This window comes from Acanthaster planci, linkage group LG13 (genome assembly GCF_054643075.1).
Source record: "Acanthaster planci isolate LZ-2023a linkage group LG13, COTS_SCS, whole genome shotgun sequence".
Taxonomy (NCBI): domain Eukaryota; kingdom Metazoa; phylum Echinodermata; class Asteroidea; order Valvatida; family Acanthasteridae; genus Acanthaster; species Acanthaster planci.
Window position 1 is genome coordinate 11759829 of NC_141789.1, and position 27722 is coordinate 11787550.

At 41.6% G+C, this 27722-nt stretch overlaps 2 protein-coding genes across 4 annotated transcripts in view; one reads left to right on the forward strand and one right to left on the reverse strand.

Annotated features, from left to right (window-relative positions):
* Positions 1 to 42: 42 nt before the first annotated feature.
* Positions 43 to 7545, forward strand: LOC110983077 (coiled-coil domain-containing protein 172-like). Of its 3 annotated transcripts, none has more exons than XM_022241996.2 (10): positions 43 to 201; positions 639 to 724; positions 1390 to 1506; positions 1843 to 2008; positions 2498 to 2614; positions 2829 to 2931; positions 3513 to 3735; positions 4106 to 4411; positions 4797 to 4996; positions 5852 to 7545. In XM_022241996.2, exons 1-10 carry the CDS (start codon positions 123 to 125, stop codon positions 5886 to 5888), a joined length of 1434 nt encoding a protein of 477 aa, XP_022097688.2. In that variant the 5' UTR covers positions 43 to 122; the 3' UTR covers positions 5889 to 7545. The 3 variants fall into 3 exon arrangements, with proteins under 3 accessions (XP_022097688.2, XP_022097689.2, XP_022097690.2); XM_022241997.2 differs by having other exon boundaries at positions 2513 to 2614; XM_022241998.2 differs by having other exon boundaries at positions 2516 to 2614.
* LOC110983073 (uncharacterized) overlaps positions 6598 to 27722 on the reverse strand; it is a 24447-nt gene continuing 3322 nt past the window's right edge. Inside the window, exons 3-9 of the mRNA XM_022241990.2 lie at positions 18565 to 18787; positions 15999 to 16232; positions 15538 to 15644; positions 14845 to 15061; positions 13998 to 14148; positions 12677 to 13367; positions 6598 to 12115 (exon numbers count right to left, since the gene is read on the reverse strand). Coding sequence (XP_022097682.2) covers positions 10184 to 12115; positions 12677 to 13367; positions 13998 to 14148; positions 14845 to 15061; positions 15538 to 15644; positions 15999 to 16232; positions 18565 to 18787 — 3555 coding nt within the window. The 3' untranslated portion in view covers positions 6598 to 10183. The remainder of the gene's footprint in view (positions 12116 to 12676; positions 13368 to 13997; positions 14149 to 14844; positions 15062 to 15537; positions 15645 to 15998; positions 16233 to 18564; positions 18788 to 27722) is intronic.

The window sequence follows — 27722 nt, forward strand, 5'->3', positions numbered from 1 at the left end:
CTGATCATTGTCGAGAGCCCTCAAGCGTCTCGAAAAGGTTAAGCCAATCGGCAAGGGGTAAACTTTTGTGTGCGCAAACTTCTGAAGTTTATCTAAATATCGTTGCTGTGACATTTGTAAAAATGAGTTTGAATGACCTGTTTGTCCAGATTTTGCAGTCTGAGCAGAAGGCGAAAGAAAGGAAAGCCTTGCTGAGTGAAGGTTAGATAAAAATCAATATTACCTTGCTTGACATGCAGGACTGAACATACTGAGCCTACTGAGGCACGTAGCTCGGCCTATATGACGTCAGGACTCCTTTGTCGACAAGATTGATAAAAGCGCAACCTTGGTGTTGATTTTAAACACTTTTTAGCCCAAAGTTCAACAATTCTTGTGATGTTGTTAATTATCAGTGTAAGAAGTGTTATTCGTTGACATTTCCTCCAACCGTTTCTAGTTCACTTTGTAAGACCCTGTTCTAACTCCCAAAGACTGAAAAGCACAACCCTGTCTTGCCTGTTGTGCCTTGCAGTTTTTGGAAGACATAACCTGTTCTGATATAATACATTCTCCAACAGTGATTGCTGTTCGACATGGTATTTATTGCTAATAAACACCTGCATATCGATAAGAGTCTTTGTACAAATTGTTAACAGTTAGAAATGAGATAACCCAAGTAAAACGGCAAATAAAGGAAGTCCAAGAAGAATGTCTCTCAACTCGGGGTCAACTTGTTGTCAAGGTAACCACATGATTAATGCAACTTTGAGTTTTCTAACTTTACAATAACATGCTACAAGCAAGCTTTAATATTGTTATAGATTTACCATAATTCATGTGTTCCGTTTCATTTCACCACCAACATGTATTTATTTTCAAATCTGCAGTTGAGTTCGGTTATTTCTATTCTTCTAAAGGTTGGTTACTAGGCTTCTTGGCAAACGTGAAAGCAAAGAGAATCTGACGAAATGAAGATCTGCAGCAAACTTTCGTTCGAGTTGAATTTGATCTGACGTCAAGAATGTGTGTTTGTGTTTACTTTTGCACCAAGTATGAACCAGCCTTAAGGATTAGGCTGCAACAACAGAGCTGGTGTATGTGCTATCCAGAGATTTGTGTTTTTACAAACTTCACAAAAATGCATTTTCATAATATCAAATGAATTTAAATCTAATCCCGTTACATTAAGCTAAACTACATGAATCACAAGAAAGAGAAAAATCAACCGTTCAGAGACATCTTTACTCAATGAAAGAGTGGAAATTCTTTTTAAAAATCTGATTCTCCAAATGACAAAATTCTAATCCCTGTACCTAAATTTCAGGGTCACATTCAAAAAAATTGAATGTCTAGCCAGTCACATATAAGAATTCTATCTAAAGATTCTATTATTGATGTTACATTCAGATCCAGCATCAGACAGAAGCTGAGTTGTCAGTGGTGTGGTTGAGACACAAAGAGGGTATTCTCAAAGATCAGCTGGCCCGAGCGTTGAAGGAAAGAGACTCCAATGCACAGGAACTGGTTCAGTATTATTTCCTCTCACGTTGTCCTTTTTGTGTCAAATCGACATCTGCAAGTAACATCCTGCATGCTTGATCTATAGATGAATTAACTTTTAAAAAGTCAAAATATCAAGTGCAACATGAAAGATGAAAAATGAGAAAATGAGACAGTCTACATGTAGGAATTGTTTTAAAAAAATTTTTTTTTGGGGGGGGGTTAATTTTCTGTTCAATGAAACTCACTTTATCCAACTTTTGTGTTGTGTTCATCCGTCTACAAAAGCAATCACAACTGTGCATGTACTTGTCAGGTTGCCGTGGCAACAACGTGTCACATTTGCATCCACACTTACAGAAGTCCTTAGAAGCTGTACAGACTAAGGAACAGGAGGACTTCAGTCGAGAGATTGCCAACTTCAACCAGGCCTATGGCCTGTGCGGAGATGGTAAGGAGCAGAGGGAGTCCGACGCCAGACAACAACTCCAAGAGTTGAAAAACGAAGAGGAAAAATTACTGACAGGTACAGGCACAGGAAAAAAATCAGTGATCTTCTGTCCACTATAACATTTTGGAGCATAGTCATTAGAATTCTTTAAGAGGGTTGTTAGAGGTTCAAAGGGATTGGGCCCTGCTCTTTTTGACTGATGTGATATCATGTGGAAAGTACATCCAGGCAAATAGTTTTGAGTTTTCTTAAACTTTGAGGACATTGTGTGTAGAGCAGATGCTACAAATGATGGTTTCTGAAATGCTTCATCTGAAAGTGCACCTGGCTTGTTCATATTGTTTCTTCACATCAAAAGAAACCTGTAAAAGGGAAAAGCAAACTTATTTACATGTACTTGGATGATTTGAGAGAGACACAGACACATGCCAAAAACTGGGAATCTTGGACCCGGTGTCAACCACTACTAGAATTTAAACTCCGGTCTTAAAGATGAAGGGAAGACTCTAGAGCCATAGCACCATCCTAATTGATTTTTAGAAGTTGAGATGTAATATTGATTAGAAATAATGCATCCAGAAGTGTCTGAGTACCGTAACAACAAAGCCGCACTGAGGAAACTCAATGAAGAAAAGAAGAAACTGGAATCGGAAGTACATCATCTCCAAGACACCTTAAAAGGTGGGGAAAAGTGAAATCATCCATGACTGGATCTTGCCAAACAAGTCTCAAGAACATTTCTTAACTTGACCCGTATGAATTTCCATAAGTTCAAAATGTATTTGGATTCATTATTTAAACGGCAGATTTGAAATTGGCTACAGGTGAGCATTTCAATCTGATATTCTTAACTGCGAAAATTTCTAGGAACTTGTCTGTTTGTTCTTTGTGTTAGGATTGCATGAGCAACTGGATCAAAAACAGTCTATTACAAAGAAACTTGAAAGAGTTAAAAGTGAAGTTGCGACTCTCCCTCAAAATGATCCTGAGTTCTTAAGGTCAGTAAACAGTGGTGTCACCTTACAGCTCCCAACAATACCTGCAATGCTTGCATAGTTCTCTTGACTTTTTGCCACTTTTCCCTTGGGAATTGAGACAGGTCCGAGGAGATATACTACACTATTAGAATTCAGTCAGAGACAATCTATGAGAGGCTTTGGCCAAGGGTTGTCATACATTTCATTCCCTTCCACTAAAATGTTGCATGAGCATTGCAGACTCTTGGATGTCCTAGAGCACAAGAGACAAAATCCCCTAGCTTTTTTGGGTGGGACTCTAGCCCACGACCTCGTGCTTAATAGTCCATATATCCATACCACTTGAGCACTAAGTCCCCTGGGGTCAGCTACCCATGAGTGGGTACTATGATCAGTTACTTCTGAAGGAATTTGGCAGAGTGAAAGGGCAGAATGAAAGATTGAATTTAAAAGTCACTGTGATACAATATTTTATCAAATACCTCTAAGCAGCACTGCTGATTTACTATCTAACTGTCAACATTCACTCAAGCTTCTCCCCCCAGAATCCCATTTTCTATCAAGAGCTGCAGTACCATTGGATATCTCCAATCTTGTTCCAGACTGCGCAGCAAACTGGAAGCTTGCCACGAGGAGGGCTTGGAAGCCATATGCCAGGCCCTGCAGCAGGAGGTGGATCGGCTGCAGCGCCAACGTTGGCAGCAGCAGCTGCACCTGCAGCGACTGTCCAGCCAGGCCGGCGGCTCCGGTGCTGGTACTGCTGCTGGTGCCAGCTCAGAGCAGCAGAATCCAAGCCCTGGCAAGAGGAAGGCACAGAAGAGACAGGTGAGGGTTGTAATACAGCCGGTGCTTTCATTGCAATTGGTAAGATAAGGTTAATAACTTAAAGAGTGCGTTTTGGATCTCACCTGTTCTTAGATTATGTTTAACTCGCCAAATTGTGAAAAAGTATTTTCTGCTGAGGTTTTGTGGACTTTTTTTCAGGTTTCTAGTTTTAAAATGTAAATTGTAACAAAATTCTAAGTAGGGTTGTTTGTATTTTTCTCTTTTTTTGGGGGGGGGGTGGAATTATGTCCCTATAGCTTCTGCATAAAATTGCCTTATTTGGTACAACGGTGTTATTTTAAGAGTATTACATTGAAAATGTTGTTTTTCTTCAGGATGTTAACAAACTGGATATCAAATTTGTGCACAGGTTCAGCCGAGCTCACTGTCCTCTTCCAACCAAACGGACTCAGTCAACACGTGGAGCAGCTTCCGTGTGACATGTCCGATGCAGCCAACTCCGTCCCCTCAGGATGCCAATCCACCGGCCGCCCCCCCACAAACCCAAGCCAGGACTGCTGATGGCCACCACCCTGGTGGGCCTAGTGCCGCATCCCAGCCCAGCACAGCCCCCTGTATAAAGAAGGAGCCTTCATTCCATCCTGGAGGGGTGAGCAAACCAAACTGGGCAAAGCTGACGAGGGGCGCCAAGAAACAGAGTGCTTCAAAATCACAGGTACAAGAAAAGGTGGCACTGCTCATTCGTCAACACAGCCGCCTTCTTTCCTCCATGTCTGTTCTTTCTTAGTGTAAATTTAAGAGAGCTCTGGCATGTCTTGTTATTGGAGTTCAAAAGAGGGTTTTGGAAAATGTAAAAAAAGGAGCACTACTTGAATAATTATATTCAAAAGCACAACATCTAGGTTTTGATTGTATGTCAGAGTATTCCTTGGCGACAGCATCTACATCCATGAAGAAATCGCTATAATCTTGGGAGTTTACTCTTCCAGTTTTGCTCTTACAAACAAGTTTTTAATCACAGCATGTTTGTAAAAGTTAAGGCTCACTGGGTCAACCATACATTTCAACCCTTGGTGTCTTGTCTTATTGAATTCTTCCAGAAACCAGATTCCAACAACACCATCAAGCGGTTCCTCTTCTTGCAGACCGGTCAATCTGACCGAGCACCGTCGACGGAAGCCCAGTCCATCCAGCCATCGACTCAGGGCTCTACTTCTTCCGTGATGGCAGCAGATGATGGCAAGGACGGCCGGGGTGGTTTCTGCACTACGACGGGAACCAATCCAGCCAGATTGTCACAGTAAGTTGACAGCGACGCCGTCAAGGCCATCAATAGACGATCACAAGACCAGTCACAAGTAACAGGGTGAACAGTGACAAAGGAATGCTTTTTGGGAGTGTATTTGGAATATCTTGTGGCTTGAACTCAGATTGGTCTTGCATTGGTCTTGTGATGGTCTGGGGGGGTGTGGTGGTCTGGGGGGGTGTGTGATGGTCTGGGGGTGTGTGTGATGGTCTGGGGTGTGTGTGATGGTCTGGGGTGTGTGTGATGGTCTGGGGGGTGTGTGATGGTCTGGGGTGTGTGTGATGGTCTGGGGGGGGGGTGTGTGATGGTCTGGGGTGTGTGTGATGGTCTGGGGGTGTGTGATGGTCTGGGGGGTATGTGATGGTCTGGGGGGTGTGATGGTCTGGGGGGTATGTGATGGTCTTGAGAGGTCTCTACTGCAACACTGTTGACAATACAGCCAATCTCAAGTCACACGCAAACCAACTCGTACGTCAGTTTGCAAGTAACAGAGGATTAACAGTCAATAAATTAAAGCTCACTTACTTTTGACCCTTCAGTTGAATAGCTTGTGATATGACTTGAGACTGGATGACTTGTAACAGCTTGATTGCAACTCTCACTGTCAATGTGAGAATTTGTGTTGTGTTAATTCCGATCTCATTTTATCTTGTAAACCAGAGGCAGATAGTAAAGAGGGCCCGGGGTATTTTATATCCCATCTTTTGGAGTCTTCATTGTGATTACTACTTGTATTGAGAGTTCGGCTGATCAAGTACTTCTGTAAGATTTACAAGTTACGAATCATCATTTCTATTTTTCCTTGACGGACTCGTCATTGATGATCCGTTTTGCCCATATTGTTTACAGGGTTCCAGGAACAGCCAAGAAAGTGCATTTCAAGTAATAGTTCAGAAGCTTGAAGAAAAGCAGATCTGAAATGCTGATCAATGCAGGTTTGCATATAATTCTGGGATTAAAAAAATATAAAGCATGAACCCCCCCAAAAAAGGGCCACAACGTTGTATGGCTACGACTCTATCTGGCATTATCTGCAAGGGTCTACTTTTACAACTTAAAAAAAAAACCGAATCCTATGCCAGTCAGTGAAGTTGCATGATGGGTAAATGTGTCTCTTGTCCACTCTGTGAAGAAGTGCCCCCCTCCAGGGCAAAGAAGACGGGAGCTGGTGGGGACCATTTCAACTGCAACCGTATATATTCCAACAGTAATTGGTAATCCCAAGTGTGCATGCACCTGTGTGCCAACCTTGCATGGACTCGTGAACAAAAGCAGTCCTCAGACTGCATGTTGTGCAAACATTGTGTGGACTTTGAAGCCAGCTCCACACGAGATTATCCTCTTTCTGGTAAACAGCTGTAGAGCTTCAAAGAGTGTTCACGATGCAAGAAGAAGGCACATTTTCCACCAAGTTTTCTTCACACAAAACAAAATTAGGAATGTCCACGCTAGGTCGGTAAGATAAATGAGGTGCGTCCCCACTGTACGGACATGACTACTATGTAAAACACAGCATTTCTTGTTCATACATGGAGCGAAATGTATCAACCCCATCCATGTAGTCACCTGGGCAAAATACGGCAAGCAAAGGCTGATTTGAATAAACAAGAGAACACTTTAATATCATCAATGCAGTTTATGGATAGTGTACAGTTCTTTACATATAATCTGTAAAAATTAATAATTCATGGAAGTATTAACCAATTTACATCAGCATGGACACAGAGTCTTTTGTGGTTGTGATTTAAACTTACACTGCATAGTGAAAATTGGGAGGTTAAGCATATAAATAACAGCTGATGTGCTTTTCAATAAATAACGGTCATTATTGTTACTCTTCAAGTTCCAAGAATCTTTCTACAAAACTCAAATGTTCATTTTGTTTAACTGGAACAATGTATTACAAGAGGAGGAGAAAAACTTTGACGAGTTTGAAATGATTGTTTAAAAACTGCGAGAAAAATACAACAAAGACTTTTATTTCTAGAAATAAGTGTAGATGACCAGCGTCTATAAGGTGTTTTGACTAGTAGTGCTGGGCTCGTTAATTGTAAATATACAAAAGAAAAACAATTGGTTTCAATGTTATCATTGTTATGGAAATACTGACCTTAACGTGGTCTTTTCAAAGAAATATGTAAATAAAAAAGATACAAAAGTCGTTCCTTTCATTGCTTAATGATTTGCATAGAAAACTAAATGTAAACCGTTACGAAAATAGCATACAAATGGTTGGTCCAATAAGTAACATACAATTTCTTGAGTTCTGTACACCCAAAAAAAGTTCATGAGAAAAAAAAATGACCAATTCGGAAAGCAATGATGGTTTTTGGAATTCTTCGGAAGGTTGCATTGTTGCATTAACCTCTGCCCCAAAGATATAACTATTTTAGAAACATCCTAAACTAAAATTAAAAAAGAAAAGAAAATTCACCAAGTCCCATGTTAGGCAAGTCTGCTTCTGCAAGTCGAGCGTCTTCCCTGAACAACTAAAGGATAGATTTTTGAAAATTCACAGCACTTGTTGCTCGTTTACTGTGGCCCTCAAAAAAAAAAAAAGGTTTACCCCAAATGAAGGCGAGGTTCGACTGGCCATTGATGTTACTGTTATTCCGAATTTTTGAACAAGGGTACATGTACTTGAACAAGGAGGTCAATTTTTTTTCTTTCTCCCACAAACTGAAACAAAATTTCTTCAAAAAAGACCTTTGCACTCGTCTTACGGGATCTAAGCAAATTTTCTGTAGAGCAAGTGCCCAACCTGAGTCCAGTTCATAAGTGACTTCTGCATGCGCACGCCCCACTGGTTACAAGTTCCCATTGGCTGTAGTTTTAACTTAACTCACGTCACACTTATGAACCGGGTGGAGGAGGCCCAGCTCACAATTATAGTTTGACATCTGCTTATCGAGGGTCTATCTGGAGGGAAAAGAGTTGAAGCCGATGTGACAATAGTGAACCCTCCGAAGTGGCCTCAATGTGGAATGTGTTGTTTGTAAATGTACAGCAATTCCTAGCTCTGTATAGTCTCATTTTCTCTCTGACAAAAAACTAAAAGGGAAAGTGACAAGGCAGAGGCTACATATAAATGCAACCTCTCCTGTCCTTAACGAGCAATGGTGTCCAAAAATCTCAAAATTTTCAAGAATGACAAATATACACTAGTAAATAAATTTCCCTTTCCAAAAAAAAAAAAATGCCCCTCACAAATATTACAAACCCTTCGACACAACTATTCCTAGTCTTTTTGCATAGATATTGATATAATCCTGTATCATGTACAGATATAATTATATTACACAACTAGCACCTCATCACCAATAAACAATATAAACTCTACAGACATAAATGTTTCATATTTACCCAACACTGATTGCTAATTGTATTTTTCTGTATATTTTAACTAATTATACCAGCAATACAAACCGACACGAAGACTAAACAAAGAAAAAGACTCGTACAAATACTATAAAAAAAAATAACAATGAACCGCTGTCTGGGAATGGCTGGTCCAAGATTTATGGAAGACTTTGCGACACTAGTAAGTGGCAGTAAATGCATTTTTGTCAAGGCCGATAGCATACTGTTGCATGATGTGGAATGCTGGATAAATAAGGATGCTTGTGTGTTACTAATGTCCTTGGCAGTGAGGCGGCGTTTAGATAAACTTGACCACGGCTATGAAAAGTGTGTCCGCCTGAAGGACATTTGAGTATGGATGTCCTTTTTTCCAACGTGCTACTGCTACTGTGAATTCCTCTTTGTGCACATTCAGTTGAAATCTGGCCAGATTTTTGACCAGATGTAAACCAGTGCATGGATGTAGTGCATCTTTGGCTGGCTCTTACGCATTGGCCCGATCAGGAGCCTTGTGCAGTCTGATGCAGAAGGTCCACACCTCAGCATCACTTTAGAGCACTGGTCATCAAGCACTTAGGCAGGAGCCTTGTCTAAATCAACTGTCTAAGATAGCATGCGCATGTATGGCAAGTGGCTGTAGGTGATATCCAAAGATGTATCGGTTTCTGCTAGCCACAGCCACATTTGCACATGGCTTGGCAGAGTTTAAGCCCCAAACGTATATTGTCAGTTTGATGCCTCATCAATTCCTTGTGTTTTGTCCATCCGCAAAGTTCCCAACCACGCTATCGATGCTACACATCAATGCTTTTAGAGTAGCATAAATTCTGCAACGGAGCCTTTCTACCCAGCACTTAATCATGCAGGTAATACTGAAATAGTAAGAATACGTTACAGTGTTTTTTCTCTACAGGATGTGACTAATGGCCCCTATTGTGCTACTGCCAACTAGAGGTAACAGAAAATCTGAGCCCTGAAACTTGGCCAAGGATGGTGAATTCCACCTTCCCCCCACAAGAAAGGCATTCATCGTTCATAACATCAGTTTCTGTCAATATGGATCTTGCATATGATTGACTTTATTGGACTTGGTTCTTGCTCCTTTTTGGAGGGGAGGGGGAGGGGGTGCTGGGGGCTTTGAAAGCGGGGTGGGGGAATAATGTATATCCTCCTTCCTGAAAGTACAGAACACCCAACTGTCTAAGAGGCCACATATTTTAGCACAATATTTTGAGCACACCTATGGAATGTTGGCATTTGTGTTCAACTCAAAAGGGAAAGGTGCGGTCTTAAATCGAAATCATGCTGTGCTGGAAAAGCAATATCAGTATAACTCCGGCACTCGAGAATGTCTACATGTTTCCAGTTGGAAGCACTGATAGGAGTATTTTAACACTGCAGTCATTTTAGAATTGTTTCTGGAAGACGTATAGTAAGATCACACTGTTGGTTTAGCCTGTGGTAAGCACCAGCCTGACTTGCTTCAGATGTATATGGAATGCACACAATATCCAAAATCAGCCATAACCATCAGAGATTTTCCTCTCTGTGCAAAATTTACATTCACAGAATCAGAGCACAGTCAACTTGTTTTTGACATGTAAAAGAAAAAAATCCTCAGTTACAAAATTTTGTTCATCATGATCTTGTGCGTAATTTTGTGCTAGCTTCTTCCTAGCCACAGTTTTCCTTTGCAGAAGAAACTTCACTGTGAAAGAACAGTACTTGCATAGACACCCAAGCTGCTTTGTGTATCTGTGGTGATCCCTCAGCCAATAATACGGAGTTTTTGGAAAGTTTGCACAACATTCTTCAAACTTCTCAGCTCTGATTCATGTAAGACTGCTGACTGTCCCTCACCAGCGGCGAGGAGGAGCTAAGGAAAGGCGGTCTCATCTGGAATGGAAAGTGGGGAGGGAAGAACATGTCACGTCGCATCAGTTGCTCTGGGTTCAGCTGCATCCCGGGAGGTAGACTGGTTGGCAGGAGGTCGGGCCGGGCCAGCAGGGGCCCAGGCATGAGCTGAGGGGGGAAGAAGCGGGGCGGGTAGCCCATGACGGCTGGCAGGTGGGGGCCCAACTCTGGAAAGACAAACTGGCTCTTTGGTGGCTTGTCCGCGGTCGCCGTGCCCTGCACGCTGGGGTGGGGCAAGTACGGAAAGGCGGGGGGGGGGGGGGGTGGGTGGGGGGATGTCGCTGTTTCATTAGAGTTGGTGCTGTGCCGGGAGGGTGCATCCCTGTGCTCGGACGACTTGGAAGAGTAAGAGGAAGGACTCAGGGCGCTTGGGTTGATGACCCCTTGCATGATGGATCCCCGCGGGTTAGGGGTCATCTTGACCTTGTGCAATGACGAGACAGAGGAGGATACTGCTGCATCCTCTCTCTGGCGCTTGGCACCAGTCTCCTCCTGCCATCGAGTTCTATCCTTAACAAATTCCTTGGGCTTCCTTGAGGTCTTGTGCCTGCTGGTGTAGGCACCTGTCTCCCCTTGCAGCATGGGAGCCTCGTCCTCTTCCCGTTTTCTTTTGGGCATGCTCAAATCACAGGGCTCGTCCTGGAAGGGCACCGGGCCAGGGAATGTTGAGTGGGCGAGGAGCGGGGTCACCTTGCCTGTGCGATCCACACTGAATCCGTGGGGGCTGAGTGGTCTACCGCTGATATTCTCTTTGCCCGATTCAGTTCTCCTCCTCTTGCATCCTGACTCCTTGCTGGTCTCTGCTCTCGGCTCCTCGCTCTTTGGCTCTGCTTTACTGCCTCCTACCATGACCGGCATGGGAATGTATGCCATGAAAGGGTTGACAAAACGCGGAGTGACCACCACAGCGTCTTTGGGCAGATCAGAACGCTTTTGGCCAATGACCGGAGCGCTTGTCGTTGCCGTTGCTGCTGCAGCTGCTTTCCCAAGAGACAGATTTCGGAGGATCAGATCGCTTGGCTGGACGGCATTTCGGTACGGCATCGAGGTCATCCCTTGCTCTGAAGCCTGCGCCTGCACATGCTGTGTGTGCTGGATGACTGACGGCCGGGCAGACGTGGCGACCTTGCTGCTTGTTAAGGTGCAGCCGGCACCGGGCAACTCAGATGTGGCCCTTATTGGGTTGACCACTGCTGTTAGCGAGGTAGGTGCACAGCTGACGATGCCTACATCAGATGGACATGATAAGTATGCACTGTTTGCGCTAGTCGTAAGGAGGACCGAATCCGTCGTGGAAGTGCTCGCTGAGCTCTGCGACGATTCCAATGCTGCACTGTCTCTTAGAGTGGATGATGGGGTAGGCATCTGCATGACCTGCAATGGTTGTCCAACATGCAACACGGTGGCCATGTTGGAGCCCAGAGTCAAAGATGGGGCAGTGGTTGAGGTCAAGCCGGTGGATCCGGCCGTGTCTTCTATCTTGACAGAGCCCCCAGGGGCTGAGCTCAAGGCCGGGGTGGCCCCTGGTGGCAGCATCTGGGGTAAGGTGAAGATCAAAGGGCCCACGGGCACGCCCTCCTCTGTCTTGACCATGATAGGCTGAGCTGGGAAAGGCATGGCCGATGTGGAAAGGACAGGCAAGACAGGGTTGCCTGCACTGCTGACAGCCGGTAGAGGGGTATTCTCAACGCTCGACGGAGCAGTCTTTTCGATGTTAGCTGCCTGAGTGGCCTTCTGCTTAGCCTGCATCTTGGCCTTCTGATTGAGAATATCTGCAATGGACATCGTCTTCTTTCTGGCGACAGGTGGAGAGTTCAGCTGAAGTGAGTTTGCATAGAGCTGTCAAGATAAGAAAAGGAAGCGTCATTTCTATTGCAAAAAACTGTTCCACCAAGTTGAAGTGTCAATGCAGACAAACATGAAAGATACAAACACTGTAAAAATGACACCAAAACAGAATGAATTGGAAAGAAATATTCAAAATGCTCCACTACAATGCAAGAACCTTGATACGTTTGTTTTGCATTAGAATATTTTCATGGCCACATCAATGAATACAATATTACAAAAAATTAAGTTAAATGTCACAACAAATACCCAACAACCATAAGTGGATATTAGGGGCAAGACGGCAAAGGGATATCAAACGATGCAAGAAAGCAATGGCTATTACAATTAGTCTGCTGGAATACAAAATTACAAATTTTTAAACCATTCCAAAAAGGAAACCTCAGACAATAAAAATGTAAAAAGGGGAAATTTCCAAGAGTGACGTGTTTTGGACCGCTGAAATGATCAAAAAAAGATAGACACAGTGGATCTTTGTTTCTGGGCCCATAGTATAAAGAATTATTGGCACAAAATCTGGCAGGAAAGGAGGATAAGTGGAACCATCCTGACCTGATTGTGTGCCTCCTTCTGCTGCAATGCCCGCTGCTCCTCCAGCTCTCGAAGCTGGTCCTTGAGCACCTTCGGCCGTTTCCCATCCTTGTGCCTCGACTTTTTCACCTTCAGTTTCATTTTCAGGGAGGAGGACCCTGGCTGGTCTTGGCAGACTATCATCATCTCCGCAGAGACGATGGGAAGCGGGGGGCTGCCACTGCTGGCGACCCCGGATGGAGCAGGAGTCAGTTGGGGCAGGGGCGGGATGGTGGCCACTGGCGGAATGCTGGTCGCCGACGAGGCATTCAGTACCACACTGGCCAGTGTTGAGGTTGAGGCATCACTGCTTGCCGTCTCATGGTGGGCAGTCTGAGGCTGACTGGCGGCCGACGACACCGGCTGGACTGGCACGGGGGTCAGAATGGTCTCGTGGATCAGTCCCCCGACAGCAGCAGTGGCAGCTGCCTGCTTCTGCTGGTCTTGGATCCAAGTCTCCTCGGCCTTGGTCATCCCCTTCGGCCGGTCCTTGGCATGCTTGTCCTTCTTCTTGTGGTGGTGGTGGTGGTGGTGCTTGGCAGGGTCCTTCTCCTTGTGCTTACTGCCTGGCTTGGCCAGTATGGAGATGCCCTTGGTGGGTTTGGCAGGGGGTGGTCCCGGTAGAGGCTTGTGCTCCTGCTTGTTGAGGTAACGCTCATAGGGAAGAATTAACCTACACAGGCAAAATACAGCACAACATCTGGTTTTAATTCCTTTCTTGAAACATCTTTTATGTTCATCCAATCACAGTGACACGTATGTGGCAAAATCCACTGTGGTGCACATGGCCATCATTTCAGTCATTTCCTCCTGGTCGGGGGGGGCATTAATAACCCTGTCTTAGTCCATGTCCTAGACCTCTATCACGGGGCAGCCATCTTGCTTTTCTGCCATTCAAAGTAATGTTACCTAAACTGAGGCTGGAAGGAAAAGTAGTCTGTTCTCTGGAATCAATATGTGTAGCTGTATTTCTACATGTAGTACCAACATTAGGAAACATGACACACATAGCAGCATCTTGATAATGGTCTACAGAAGCCACTGGCAATGACTGTGGCCACTTTCCAAAGACACATCGCCTACTCCCTGCTGCAACAAGTTTCTTTGGGCTTTTCGGGGGGTGAGCTGTTACACGAGGCCACAATTTTTATCACACAACTGATACTGTCATGATTTTGAATCGTTTAAGTTGTCAAACTTGTTCAAAGAGGAGGAAGAGTCACAGAAAACCTTATCGGCACAATTTCCATAATAACACTATGGCAGAGACTTGTCATAAGAACCACAGCAGTCCTTGTGATACCTTTCATAGTGTCTTCTCGTGCACGTCGCAGCGCTTGTACTCCCAACGCTGCCACCCAGGACGTCGTACAGTTTCTTCCACAGCCGTCGAGCCGTGATGGCTTCATAGCCGCCAAACTTCTGACCCATCGTGTAGAACAAGTACAGGTCAACTGCGGGAAGGAGAGTAAGGACACTGGAAATCAGGGGTACCAATCAAGACCGTGGATGAAGGACATTAAGTGCAGGGTATAATGACCATGTGATGACCACCAGTTGATTTCGCTTGGTGCCCAGGTTGCACTTTGTGCTGAGGTTACCAGGGAAAATCAATCAGAGGTCAACGCACGTTCATTACTCCAACGCAGCCTGTATACTGGTGGGACCAAGACAGGAGAGGGTATTTGGGTTCGGGGGGTGTAGTGGACAGTGGGTTGAAGAGGAGGGTGGACAGATTGGTTGGTTGAGGTGAAGGGTGGGAGTCTCGAGATTAAGCGATGGGGTCAGATGGGCATAGACAGGCTTGACCCCCCTATAGTTCTTCGATGGGAAAGTGAAAGGAAAAGCTTTCAGTTTAGATGAGAATTCATTTAACCTGAACTACACTACCTCTGTCAATTGGTCATTCAGTAGGTAAGCACTTGAAGTGTTCAAGTCATGATCGTGACATTTTCACATTTCTCACAGGGAAAAAGTGATCTATCTTACTGAAACCCAAATTTTGAAAGGGAAGGGTGTAACTATGTTCACATTACATTCCAGTAATTCTCAAGGAAATGGCAAGACCCCTTTTCCCATCCCTCCTCCTACATAAACGACACCATAGAAAACCAAGACAAGAGTGGACTTCCAGAATTCTGGCCACTCACTCTGCTTGAAGCCCAGGTTGGGCACCCTCTCGATGGGGCTGTTGCGGTCCTTCATAAACTTGAACAGGCCGGCCAGGAAGGTGGCCTCGTCTTTGGGCCGGATCCGCTTCACCTCCGTCTTGACCTTGCCATTCACGATCTTGGTCTGGTACTTGCCCCGCAACTTCTTGCGTTCCAGCTTGCTGAGGTGGTAGGCACCGACTTCTCCATAATTCACCTGTAAAAATTGGTTGGGGTAGGGGAGACGGGAGAAAACAAAGGTCACATGTCAAAGGGGGTAACTTTGACGAGTGCCTGTACATCTTCTAGGTTTTCTGGGATATTTAAGACTGTTGGTATTTCTACGATATACTTTTGGAATCTACATGTACTTCTAGTTCCCATGAATGTTTGCAATACTTTTGTTAAGGCCCAAAGACTTGAAATCCGGTAAGTGGCCTTCCATTTCCATTTTTTTTTTCATTTCCACCAATTTCTGCTTCTACAACACTAGCACTTCCTGTACATAATATACAGCAAAAAAAATGTCCGACAAATATCCATGACAAGTTGCAAAGACTTGGCCCATAAAATTCTGCAGCTTTCTCTGATTTATTTTCCCCAAGACTTCCAAGATTCCTATTTTTTGCTTTTCAATGACTCCGATCAGTGATGTACATGACTCTAAACTGGTGTTGTACAAGATTGACCTACCTCAGCATGCTCAGTTACACCATTACCAGAGTCGCCGACCAAATCTTCATTACTGTTGCTACGGATACTAAGTTTCTTCTTCCTTGGTCTGCCTTTCATGTTTGGCGCTGTTGGAAATCATGAAAAAAAAAAGATAAAAGTACAATTATTTCTTATCAAAAGATTGCATTTCAAGATTTGAAGGTCCAAAAGGTATATATAGTCTGATAAAAATCATTAGTTTCAATTTTCTTTTATTCCTTACCCTGAAGAAATGTGCAGAATAGCTACAAACCTGCATATTTTATTCTTTCCTCTCTTAAGAGTGAAGAAATTCTTTAATGAAATAGCTGGCAGGAATTTCTACCAAAAGTTCAAAATAGCTCAGAAATGACAGTGGTGGTAGAGCTGGGGACATCTGATTTTATGTTGATCAAAGACTTATGAATAAGAAAATGTATTTGATTTTCCAGCCGGCTCACCCAAGTGGTCACAAAGTTTCTCGTTGTACCCCAGCGTCGGATGCTCAAACTCGTCTTTGCAGAACAAGATGCGCGTGTTGCGGTGCGGCACGGTGAAGGCACCCAGGCATCGCATTATGGTATGCGAGATCCACTGGTCTGGGGCATGCTCCATGCGCTTCAGGGCGGCGCAGTAGCGGCAGTAGCTTGGGTAGTTGAGGATGATGACTTTGTCACGGCCGTCGTCATCATAACCTGCATCAGTTGAGAAATACACACAGAAGAACATTACTTCTGTAACCGGAACTCAGAAAAGGCATCTTTCCATATGAACGTTTTTGGTGTGCCTCAACTCTATCTGTATAAGTTGCAGAAAGCATTCACTGAAGTTGTTCAGCAGTGAATTGTGGCAAATGGGGGAGGATATCAAACGAACCAAAGGTGGCACGGAAAGGCGGCTAAAGTGTCCATTATAAATGATTTTTATCAACTAAACAATTTTATGGTCGACCGCATTACCTATACATCATGAACTCTTTCCAGACCGGTAGCGTATTGTGGGGAAGAGTGTTGTCAACATCACGGAAAATTGGACAGAGAATTTAGGGACTATTTTGAGTGCGCCCACAACCTTTGTTTTTCTGCAATGGTTCGTCGGGTATAACCTACAAGGTTTCCCCATAGCAATGGAACAAACATCTGTATGTGTATTCACATAAGATTAACATTTAAAAAAAAAGGGAAGTACAAAACAAGCATTAGTGTTATAAATCATGTTCTGTAGTCCACTGTCTAATGAAACCAACTCTCTATAGCTATTCCTTTCATGGCGATCAATCTCTACACTCTGCCCTTCTGAGCAGAGTACGGTGGCTGCTTTGCAAGTAACAAGACTTTGCATATCATTTCGTGGACCTTGGCAGATTATAGTGACCCACGCAAAGTGACACTGTATTACACCTATCATGAAAAAGTGAAGAAAAAAAAAATGGCCAAACATTTAACAGTTTGCAGGAGGGTATCAAACACAAAACTCGTGTTAAAATATAGAAATTAAAACAACCAAAGCTGGACCACTTTTATAGAACTAAAGGCCAAATTTAATGATGCCATACATGTACTTGTTCAAAATTGCAATGCACACACTGTAATACCACAAATATTTGATAAATGATACTGTACATTTGGCAATAGTTGATTACACCCCAAATTGTGATGAGCGGGCATTTTAGGATCGCAAAACATGTCAACTTGACACATTCTGTTAAAACATACAAACAATTTTCAAGTTAACTCTCCCAACAGACAGTACACTGTACCATGGTGGAAGGTTCCTTCATGTCTGTACTGAGTTCACCAATGTTGACACCATTACCAATACCACACACAACCTACATGTACATGTGAATATGTACAACCATGGAGGAAGGTACATGTACATGTACAACAGGTGCCCCTACATTAATGGACAGGCATTCCCACCATGCCAGCAACAGACATTCATTCCCCTGTGCACCTCCTAATGAAGGAAGCATAAAATTACAATGAGCACCCAACTTTGTTTCCTTGGTTTTATGGCTGTTTCCTGGCACTTCCAGATGACTACACATTGGCAGACCGTGGGTTATCCAATTGCAGCTATCCTGTTGCACATGTCATGCATGTACATTCTGTGCCAGCATTTTTTTCCCCTCCTTTTGACGCCTACATTTTTGGTCACTTAGATTACAGGATTAAACAGGGGAAGGGAAAATTCAAATACAGGAAAAAGATTCCTACATTCTGCGGCAACTAATTCAACAGGTTTTATGAATATCAAGTAATGCACATGTATGTATAAATGTATGCAAACGATACACTTAAGAACTTGTAAACTCAATCCTGTGGCCCTGGCATGACAGAGGGATGTGATTTTATTAAAAGAAAGCTGGACTGATATTCTGGAATCTAGTTTGAATAGCAAAGGGCTGGTGTTTCTTTAAAATCTTCTTCACAAAATAGAGCAGCGTGGATACTGCATAGATAACTCTGCTCCACAATAACCAACTCAGTTAAGGAGGCTTGGAAGTATGTGCATTTGTTTCTTTTTTTTTCGGCTTGGTGCTGTGAAAACTCCTTTCATCGTTTCTCCTTTCAGTAACAAATACTGGATCTTTGGTGAACAAGTATAAATGGGAAAACTCCCTGAAGTTGACTAAAGGGAAAAAAGAGAAAAACAGGAAATGGCAATCACGCTGAGCTCTAGCGGTTTTAAACTACAGCCAATCCAAACAATTTGTTTTCCAGCAAATACGCTATTTTGAGGCATAGATCCTATCACCACTGGAAAATACAAGGAATGGCCCTCCGTGGTTACACACTGCGCCATAATACATACTGTAGGGTGGATAAAATTCTCAACTCAGATATTGAAAGCTAATCTATCAAAAAAGGAACAAAAATAACAGAAACAAAAGAAAACCAAAAATACATGCACAAAATATACCCACCCAAGTAAACCAAACTTAACAAAAACAAACAAACAAACAAACAAACAACCCAACAAACACCCCAACAAACAAACAAAATGGTCCCACACCCTTCTTACCCATGATCTTTTTCTCCCTGTTGATTTCACTGATGTTAAGCCCACTATTCTGGGCAAACAGCGCCATGTGCTTGTTGCCAGCATCTCCTCCGCCATCAGCCTTCTTCAGGTCCTTCTCACAAATTGTCCGGCAGCCCCGCGTCCACCTGACGTCGGTGCAGACCCAGTCAATCAGGTCCTCCAGTCGGAGAATGGCCTTGCCGCTGACCCCAACAACTTCATCCTACGTAACAAAAACAGAGAGTAAATGAACAACTGTAATTTTTTTATGTGTGCATGAATATCAATTTACTTTATTTCCATTCCCGTTCAAACTTGGGAAAGTTGTGGCATACCTTTTTTTTTCATGCGCAAAATGTCTGTCTCACTGGCACCATTTCCCATGATTAAAAGTTACATGTACACTGTACCAACCTGCAACACAGAGCATTTTTTAAAGGTACACGTAATACATTTATTTTATTACAACCCTTTAAAATTTCCCCTTAAGTGTCACGTACGCGTGCTTATTTTCAACTTGTGTTTTGCTGTTTTAAAATGGCATGCTGGTACCTGTTTGATTTTATGCTCTTGGAAATTTCCATATTCATGAGAAAATCTTTGGTGTTATTCTAGAGAGAAAAGCTTGCTGTTGCACTGAATTTTGTACAAATAAATGTTTTTGGAATTTTGCCGCCTTAACTCCCTTTCTTTGGTGACTTGCTGTTATGTACATGTACATGTATGTAGGCCTACCTGTACATGTACATACATGGCAAAGGCCAACTGAAGCAACCCTTTTTGAACAGGAAAAAAAAAAACCACGAAAAATGTTTTCCCCAAATTATGTCGCAACAGTAGCGCCCGTACTTGTCCCCCAATACATGGATATTTTTAAAGGCTTGATACAAACTGCACTTTTTAAAGGGATGCCAAACAGTTTTTCATGAACTGAAGGTGTATACATGTATCTGCACTAAAAGTGTGTCTGAGAGAAAGTCATTGCATGGAACCTTTACACTGAAGTCAGGTGCATGTGAATATATCAATTTACTACATTTCCAGTCCCAAACTAAGGAAAACTGTGGTACGCCAACTGCATGTTTAAAAGCTTGTCTCGTTGGCACCGTTTCCTGTGATTCAAATACCACCACCTTACAACCCCTTAAGGTTTTTAAAGCTGGAAACACCTATTTTGACAAGTCTCTCATAACAGCATTAACCCAAGCCTGGTGGTGAGAGGTACATGAACTACCGGTAAGTACACGTGTGCTTGTCAGCCCCGAGGTCAGGTGCTGTGTTGGACTGGTGATGTGCGGCAAGCAAATTACAACTTGAAAATTCCATCTTGATCTATTAGTTTTAGAGCAATATTTACACAGACAAGACAAGAAGTCTAAAAACTGAATACCACACAAAGTACACTGTAAATAGGGTAAGTTGTATTAGAAGCATTTTTCCCAATAGTAGGGAAAACACTGACTGGTCTGCTTTACCAAGTTTTTGCATTTGCTGTTGCACGCTTTTTGAAGCTACATGTACTTAGTGTGAAAACACTACCAAGTTAAAGTCCCTTTAATATTTTCCAAATGTACATGTATATGCATAAGATTTTTACAAATCAGATATTTCTCACTTGTTAAAATACAACTTTATTCAGTTGCATTTCATTTGGTCTCCCAGGTTTAATTTGCTTTCCTAATTCTACTTTGACCAGCACATTTTAGACAAGATTTCAAGCACACCAATGAATATCCTCGAACAACAATGTTTTCCTGTGCATTGATCTACTCATCTACTGGTACATGTACAGTTGGGCCATTTATGAATGTACATGTACATGTGTATGGGTGGAAACTGTCCCTATCAATTGAAAGCAGAAAGGAAAAAAAAAGCCACAGCAGGAATTTCCTGGAATGTTTTTGCAATTATAAAAATGGCTTGTTGAGCCATCTCGGGTAATTCGGCTGTTCTATACAGCCTGGCCTCTTCCCATTCAGGCAATTGGTTAATATATAAACATTTGCTGCCTTATGTTTCAATTGACTGGTGTTTTAATATCACAATCAAATTCCCATAACTCCATGAATGACGAAATAAAAAGTTGTAACATTTAATAGCCAGATTCGGAAAGACACTAGGTTCAAAATTATCCTATTTTACGATCTGATCCAAACAACAGTGCATGTAAGACACAAATTTATTCCCTTAAAAAATCTGAACCAAACATCTGTGATGGTATCGAATTCCCAAATTGTGAATTTCCAACTATTCAAGGACTGAAAAAATGTAAGTACGTTACACCCAGTTACTCAACTTCTCAACATGGAAATGACTTCACAAACAAAACTAAGTTTTGTCGCCAATTTTGTGCATGCTCCTGATACAATCTCAGACTCCACAAGGTTGCAATTCCCCAATCTCCCAAGCTCAACCCCATGCCCAAAATGTAATCGCCCTCCAGTGCCCAGCATTAGTCTGTGATCACATTACTGTAAACAGGCACTTGTAAGTTTTTATTTATTACTCCCCGACCTGTGGACCCTCTGTGCCTATTGTAAGACCACCTGTCCGCCAATAGGAAGGCTGGAGTTTGGTTAGGGAAAAAAAATCAATGTGGATAAGGTAGTGATCTATGGGACATGTGTATTCTACAATCAAGAGGAATGCAGAACTTGGGTGTAAAAAAAAACAAAAAAGAAAAGAAAAGCGGGCCAAATGACCTGTCAAAACAGTACACATTGTACATGTAGAGGAGTTCACAATTTGGTAAATGTATATTCCACTGAGTGGCATGTTTTGCATCTTGTCACATGTGGTACCTATGCTGCCCCCATAATCTCTTTTACCAATCAAGCAGCTGGCAAAATGAGCCAGAAATTCCACGACTGATATACTTTTAAAAACATTTTGGTTTGTGTTGATCTGGTACATAATTGTACTTATATTTCAGAAAGCTGATTCAGCACCTGCCTGTAGGCATGAATGTGTGTGGTGTGCATACATGTACATGCTATGCAAAGAAATCTTTACTGCACATGTGCAGACAAATTCTGTTTATTCTTCTCATAAAAAATTGTCACTTGTATCTCGAGATAAAAATGGAGAGTACTAAATTCTTGTTATGCAAGGCTGGTGAACTTCCAGTGAAAATGACACATAATCCAGGAAGTGTATTTTAAGGGTAATTCCTTAAAAAAATATTCGTAAGCAAGTGACACACTCCCCCCATGACTGTTGAAAGTGGTAGCATTAATGAACCCGAAGAAAAAAAATGACATTAACTCAATATGTATCAGCAACCCAATCGGATATTAATTGGCATTGCCCAGAGCACATGTGGTTTTGTTTTTTTTCATTTAATAAATACCAGCTTATTTGCAGACAAATTATATTCCTGAGCAATTACATGTACTTGTATCTCCCATCACAGTTGTGTAGGATATTGACTGTTGATAAATAGGTTATCATGCAGCAGTGAGCAGAGAGACCCCTTATCACCACGTCCCATCTGTTTTGATCAGCCTGCCAACTCCTAGCTTGGACCAAATGAGGCTAGACTTGTCCAAGTCTTGTTTCTGATACCAAATAACTCAAAGTAGCTATGCTTCTTGTGTGCACACTTCAAATGAGGCACCAGCTGCCTGAAATGCATAAGTATGACCTGCTCAATATGGTTAATAGGGAAAAGCACAAATTCCAAGATTTCTTCAGAGAAATATCTGCTTTGTGTGTGAGGGAACATCAGATGAAGGACTTCAACATGTTTAAACCTGGCACTAAATCACACATGAGACAATGATCACACATATCTCTTGATCCTTCAACATCTATAAAGGAATAAAACTGGCCTTCCACATGTCAAAGTTGATGCCTTCGACAAAAAAAGTTTAGTTTCTCCAGAGAATTGCTCAAGAAGTTTTGCTGTGACTCACAGATTCTCTCCTGTTACAAGTAAAACAAATCCCACTCTTTCTTCAACTTGGTTGCCGTGAACCAACTTCCCAACCAAAATATTCAATGATTTAGCAAATTTAATAAACAATCAACAGTTACCAGAATGTACTTAAACATAGTACATTTAACAAGCATACATAATAACTGTCAGGTACATGTACATGTACATTGTACATGCATGGTACAAGTACATGTACGTGGAATGGCAACAAATATAGGACATGTTTAAATGTCTGGACAATTATTTCTGAGACAAACTATTTTGTGAGAGAAGTTAACTGCTTCTTTTGAGGGCCCATATTGGCTATTTGCGACAATTTACGTAACGCCTTACAGGTTTTTGCTACTAGAAGATCACGAATGAGGATCATGTTTCTTCCAAGGGGAAAAAGTGTTCACTTTCAGCATCATAATCTCCACAATATGTGGATATCTGATGCCTATATATATCCTCTTAATTACTTTAATTTGACTGATTTCTCTTAACTGCTTTCACCTCGGTTAAACGGTATAAAATACGGAATATTGACCTTTTATGAAACATAGGTCTGAACTGATTAAATTTTAAAAACTGATCACTGAAGAGAACAAAAGCTATAAGAGATTGCGAATGGAGAACATGTACATGTACACTGGAGGAACTCTGCCATTTTCTCTCATTCAAAACTCTCTCCATGGTGAAGGGCATACGATGCATTTGATGTCCCTTAAGAGATACTTCCAGTCTCAAACCAAGCCCAGCTGTCGTGCTATGATGCTAATGGCTGACATGACACATAGGTACATCAGGCGAATCTGAGTCACAGTGGACTGTAGAATACAATTATTGTGTCAAATGTTAGCATGGAGCCTAATATATTGCCCAGGGTCAAACAATCAACCCAGGGCTATATAAGTTTATATCTGTTTAATGTGAGGGGGAAAAAAAGAAAGTTTGAGAAGTGAGATCAGTCCATATTGACTAAAGTCTCTGATTTCCCTGTTGCTAAATTTTAGTTTGCCAATGTGCCGGATTTAAGATCAACAGAGATGTTTTGCCTTCTGCCCAGTTCAGGAAGGGTGCTTGTTCAGAATGATTATGAAAAGCTACGTTGAAGGAAGCTCGGCAAATTAGCCCTTTGTGTTACCCATCTGGTTCTAAAAATAATCGCAGACGTGAACATGTGTGCTGCTTATCTCATCTCCGAGAAATGTCATGTAGAACTCCTAGTCTGTAAATCTTATCTTTACTTTTTCATTGAGTGGCAAATTTGAAATTCCCATTGCAAGAGGTGTACACCTTATCTTTTATTATTAAAATAACAATTGTGGGTAGGCTTATCTAATAAAAGAAAAGAACAATTTTATTTTATGAAAGTACAGGGTTTAATTTACCCTACCTCCATGGATACAAATTTTCCATCCTTTGAACATTAAACAAAATGAGTAATAACATAATTAGCAATAATGAGAAATGATGCAAATAAACTTATCAACTCTTGCACCAGAATCTGTTCCCTTAATCTTTTAGTTTGACAAGTTCTGTACACTGTATACATATATGTATATTAGTATCACCCAAAACAAAAACATTTTGTACATTATATAAGCAGATCGGCATCAATTTAACAAAATTAGCAGAATTCCCAGACCAGCTGCACAATTAACAAGTGACAGGAATCCTGCAACCTCAGCAACTCTCTCTCAAAAAAAAAATTTGTCAGATTAAATGCCCTTTTATTAAATCGACAGTTATGAATAGTCTATGTCCAATCAGCTGGTAAAATGATCCCAGCGATCATATGAACCCAGGCTGCAAATTCCACTCTTATAGAGTGTTCCTCTATAGAGTGTTCCTCTGACCTCACCTGGCAAGCTAAAATTTCTGTTTGAGGTTTTTCTTTTAAACATTATATCCTAAATGCACAGTTAAATGAATGAGAGGGAAATCCAAGGTAAAATAAGGCTTAAAACGTTCATATGCGTGGGTAAATGATTTAACCAGTTAACGTCGAATTTTCTTACTCGAACAAGCTGCTGGGTTCGGGTTTTTTACCCGCAAATTCTTCAACCTTGCAACTGCGCTTTGAACCAAGCAAGCATGACGGGGTAATACATGAATGTCTACCGCGGAAATGAAAAAAGAATTCTCAAACAAGTGTACACAACCTCCATGGAACAAATAAGGAAAATTATGAGTGTTTATACACATAAATCCAGTTTCAAGTGGTTAAAGTGAACAAATGCATAATGTTTCCTGTCATTTTTTCCCCAAGACGATTACCAATCAAAATGTCCAAGGTCATTATTTTCTATTTTGTTTAGTTGAGTATTTAGAGTGACTGACCATACGTGTACATGTATGGCCACAATTTTGCGCAAAGATCTTCATATTGGTGTGTGCAACATTCTGCTTACAACCCAACTTTCTCCTTACAACAACAAGACTCATGATGTAAACAGTACACGAAACAGACAAGTTTGTCATTTATGTTCACAGCGCATGTGCAAGATATACATGTTTCTTTGAAAATCTTGCACTCTGGATTTGCAATCTACTGCACAAGACAGGTGTTTTTTCTTCATTGGATCTTGGAATCAAATTAATGTGGTATTCTTCAATTTCCTGTTTTTTTTTTTTGGTTCTGCCAGAGTTTCAGTGAGATTATGTGTGTCATGTTTCGTCATCTATGATTTCGGAAGAAAAAAAAAGCTCCAGGATACTGAGTCATTGAAACACTCTGTACGTATGTGGGAATACAATCACAGGGCATAATTAATTCTATTATGCATACGGCAATCAGTTTCAGTTTGTCTGTGACTCCCGTTTCTGTGTGTCATGCGTCTGACATGGCGACCAAAAAGTATGCAAACTGAGATTAAAGTTATTAAGAAAGAAAATTGAAAGAATTGATGCCTCACTATTCTTAAAGTTAAATGGGAAGTATTACGTCTTAAACTTCCAACTTCTTATTACCCAAAATTTATGGACACAAAACAAAAACAGACATCTGTCACGCTTGTAACATAATGAAGAACACAACATTAACAAATGGTGCTTTCAGATTTGCTATCATTGGTGAGTTTACAAGAGCTAGGGATGCAGTAAGCGTTGTTAACCTCGGTGCAACAAAAGCAACAGTTTATAAGAGGGGCCCAGAAAGAGGCCAATCACTCCTATTTGCATGACAATCCCACATTTTCATGGAAGCCGCTCAACTGAATGGAAGAACTGGCAACTGCAGAGACCTCCGTTGCACTGCGGCACTTCTAAACGCCTTCCCATTATTGTGAACTGCCACTCTCTGATTTGATTTTAGGTGATCACTTATGGAGTCATTTCAGCTGGGTAGCGAGATAACGGCAATGGGGAAATTCGAAGCAGTTTAATTGTAATAGTTTTTAATGACTCAGAGAAATTTGAATCAACAAGCAGCTTCAGTCATTTTTTTCTCCATTTCTTCAGAGAAAATCAACAATAAAATGTGTTATGACACGGGAATATCGCTACACAGTGGTACACAGGATTTGAAATGAAGACAGAAAGCTTAAAGGTTTGAAGTTTTATCCAACATGTAACTCAACAAAATACATTTACACTACAAAAAATTTCAGTGGTCCTTCTAGTATTGTAAACACATTCATGAACAGTTTTCCTTGGGGGAATTACAGTGAAAATGTGTTTAAAAATTTAAAAGAAAAAAGTTATTTAACCAACTCTTGTATTATTTGAAATGAAAGTACATGTATCATGTCATGTACATGTATACAACAGCAAGGATGTCCCAAAGGGGACAAGACAGACTTCGTATTAAATTCTGTAAGGAAACGACTAATCCTGTATACCATCAAATACAAACTTCCGTACAGTTACCGGTACGTATTGTTGAATTAGGAAATAAACAATTAAATTATTGCGAGAAAAAAAAACAGTTACTGCTTTTATGATGCCATATAGCCTGAGGGGAAATTTATTTTGACAAAAAGAACCACAAACAAGATTTAGCAGGAAATGGCTGTTCTATCTGTTGCAAATTAATCTGTGTGCCCTGAAGTATTTAAAGAAAGACAGGTCTGGAAACTGCTGTTGGCCAAATAATTACTGTCAGCTCCCCTTCCAAGAAAATGGAACACCCCTTTGCCAACCGACCTTGAGGTACATGTACATGTAATTCAACATCACAGGACACATACTGATATACACAATATGCATTGGGGATATATTTATCTCTGATTTCAACCAGCACCACCCACTTTGGTTGTAAAGCCACTCAAATTCAGTTTCAACTGTGAACATAGAGTGAAAAAGCTTTTTCTTGTGAAACATATTTGTGTCTAGTCATAGACAGACACAAACAATTGTACATGTACATGTAACTAGCCCAAGTCCACTGTTTGGAAGACGTATTTTTTAAAAAAAAAAAAAGAAAAATTCCACTAAATAATATAAATGTACATGTAGAGAATGTTTCATGATGTAATATGGTCTCGGGAAATGCATCACTGGTAAAGAAAAAAAAATGGAATCTATGTGACATTCTTCCAAATTCTTTTTTGGCACACCGGTACAAGAACACAAAATATTCCATACACTGAAATCTGTCAGTCACATGCCCCCCCTCCAAAATCCCTCAAAGGTACATAAAAGGTTTTATGTCTGGAAAAAAGTGCGGCAACACACAGAAAAGTCAAAGGCTATAGTGCGTACAGCGAGGAACTGTGCATCAATTATAAACACAATTTACACAATGGGGCTTACAACCTTCAAACAGGAAGCAGATCTGGCATTACTCAACTACATGTACACTACACTATCAAAACACTGTGTTCCCATATATGGCAGAACGACCAATGAATTTTAAATCAACGCTCAAACAAAAAGTAAATATCCAAAGTACCTTTTTATTACAGGAATATGAAACTACATCTACTTATGGGTCACTCATTTGCTGGAAAAAAGTTAATAAACCCCATATTCCCAAAAAAATAACCCCAACCAAACAGGGCACAGGAAAAAACTGGCTTTGAGTTCAGAGTTGCAAAATGCACCACAAATGCAAGAGGCACTGCAGTGAAGCACAAACACAGGAGGCCCTGTGCTGCAATATGCCTATGCAATTCTACCTCCCAAAGGCAGACTATGATCTGCTGAATATTCATGACCAGCAATAATTCTTGGACAGCTTCCAATCCAGGGACATTAGACTGGGGGGGAGGGCTTGTGTGCCATGCCCCTGCCAATT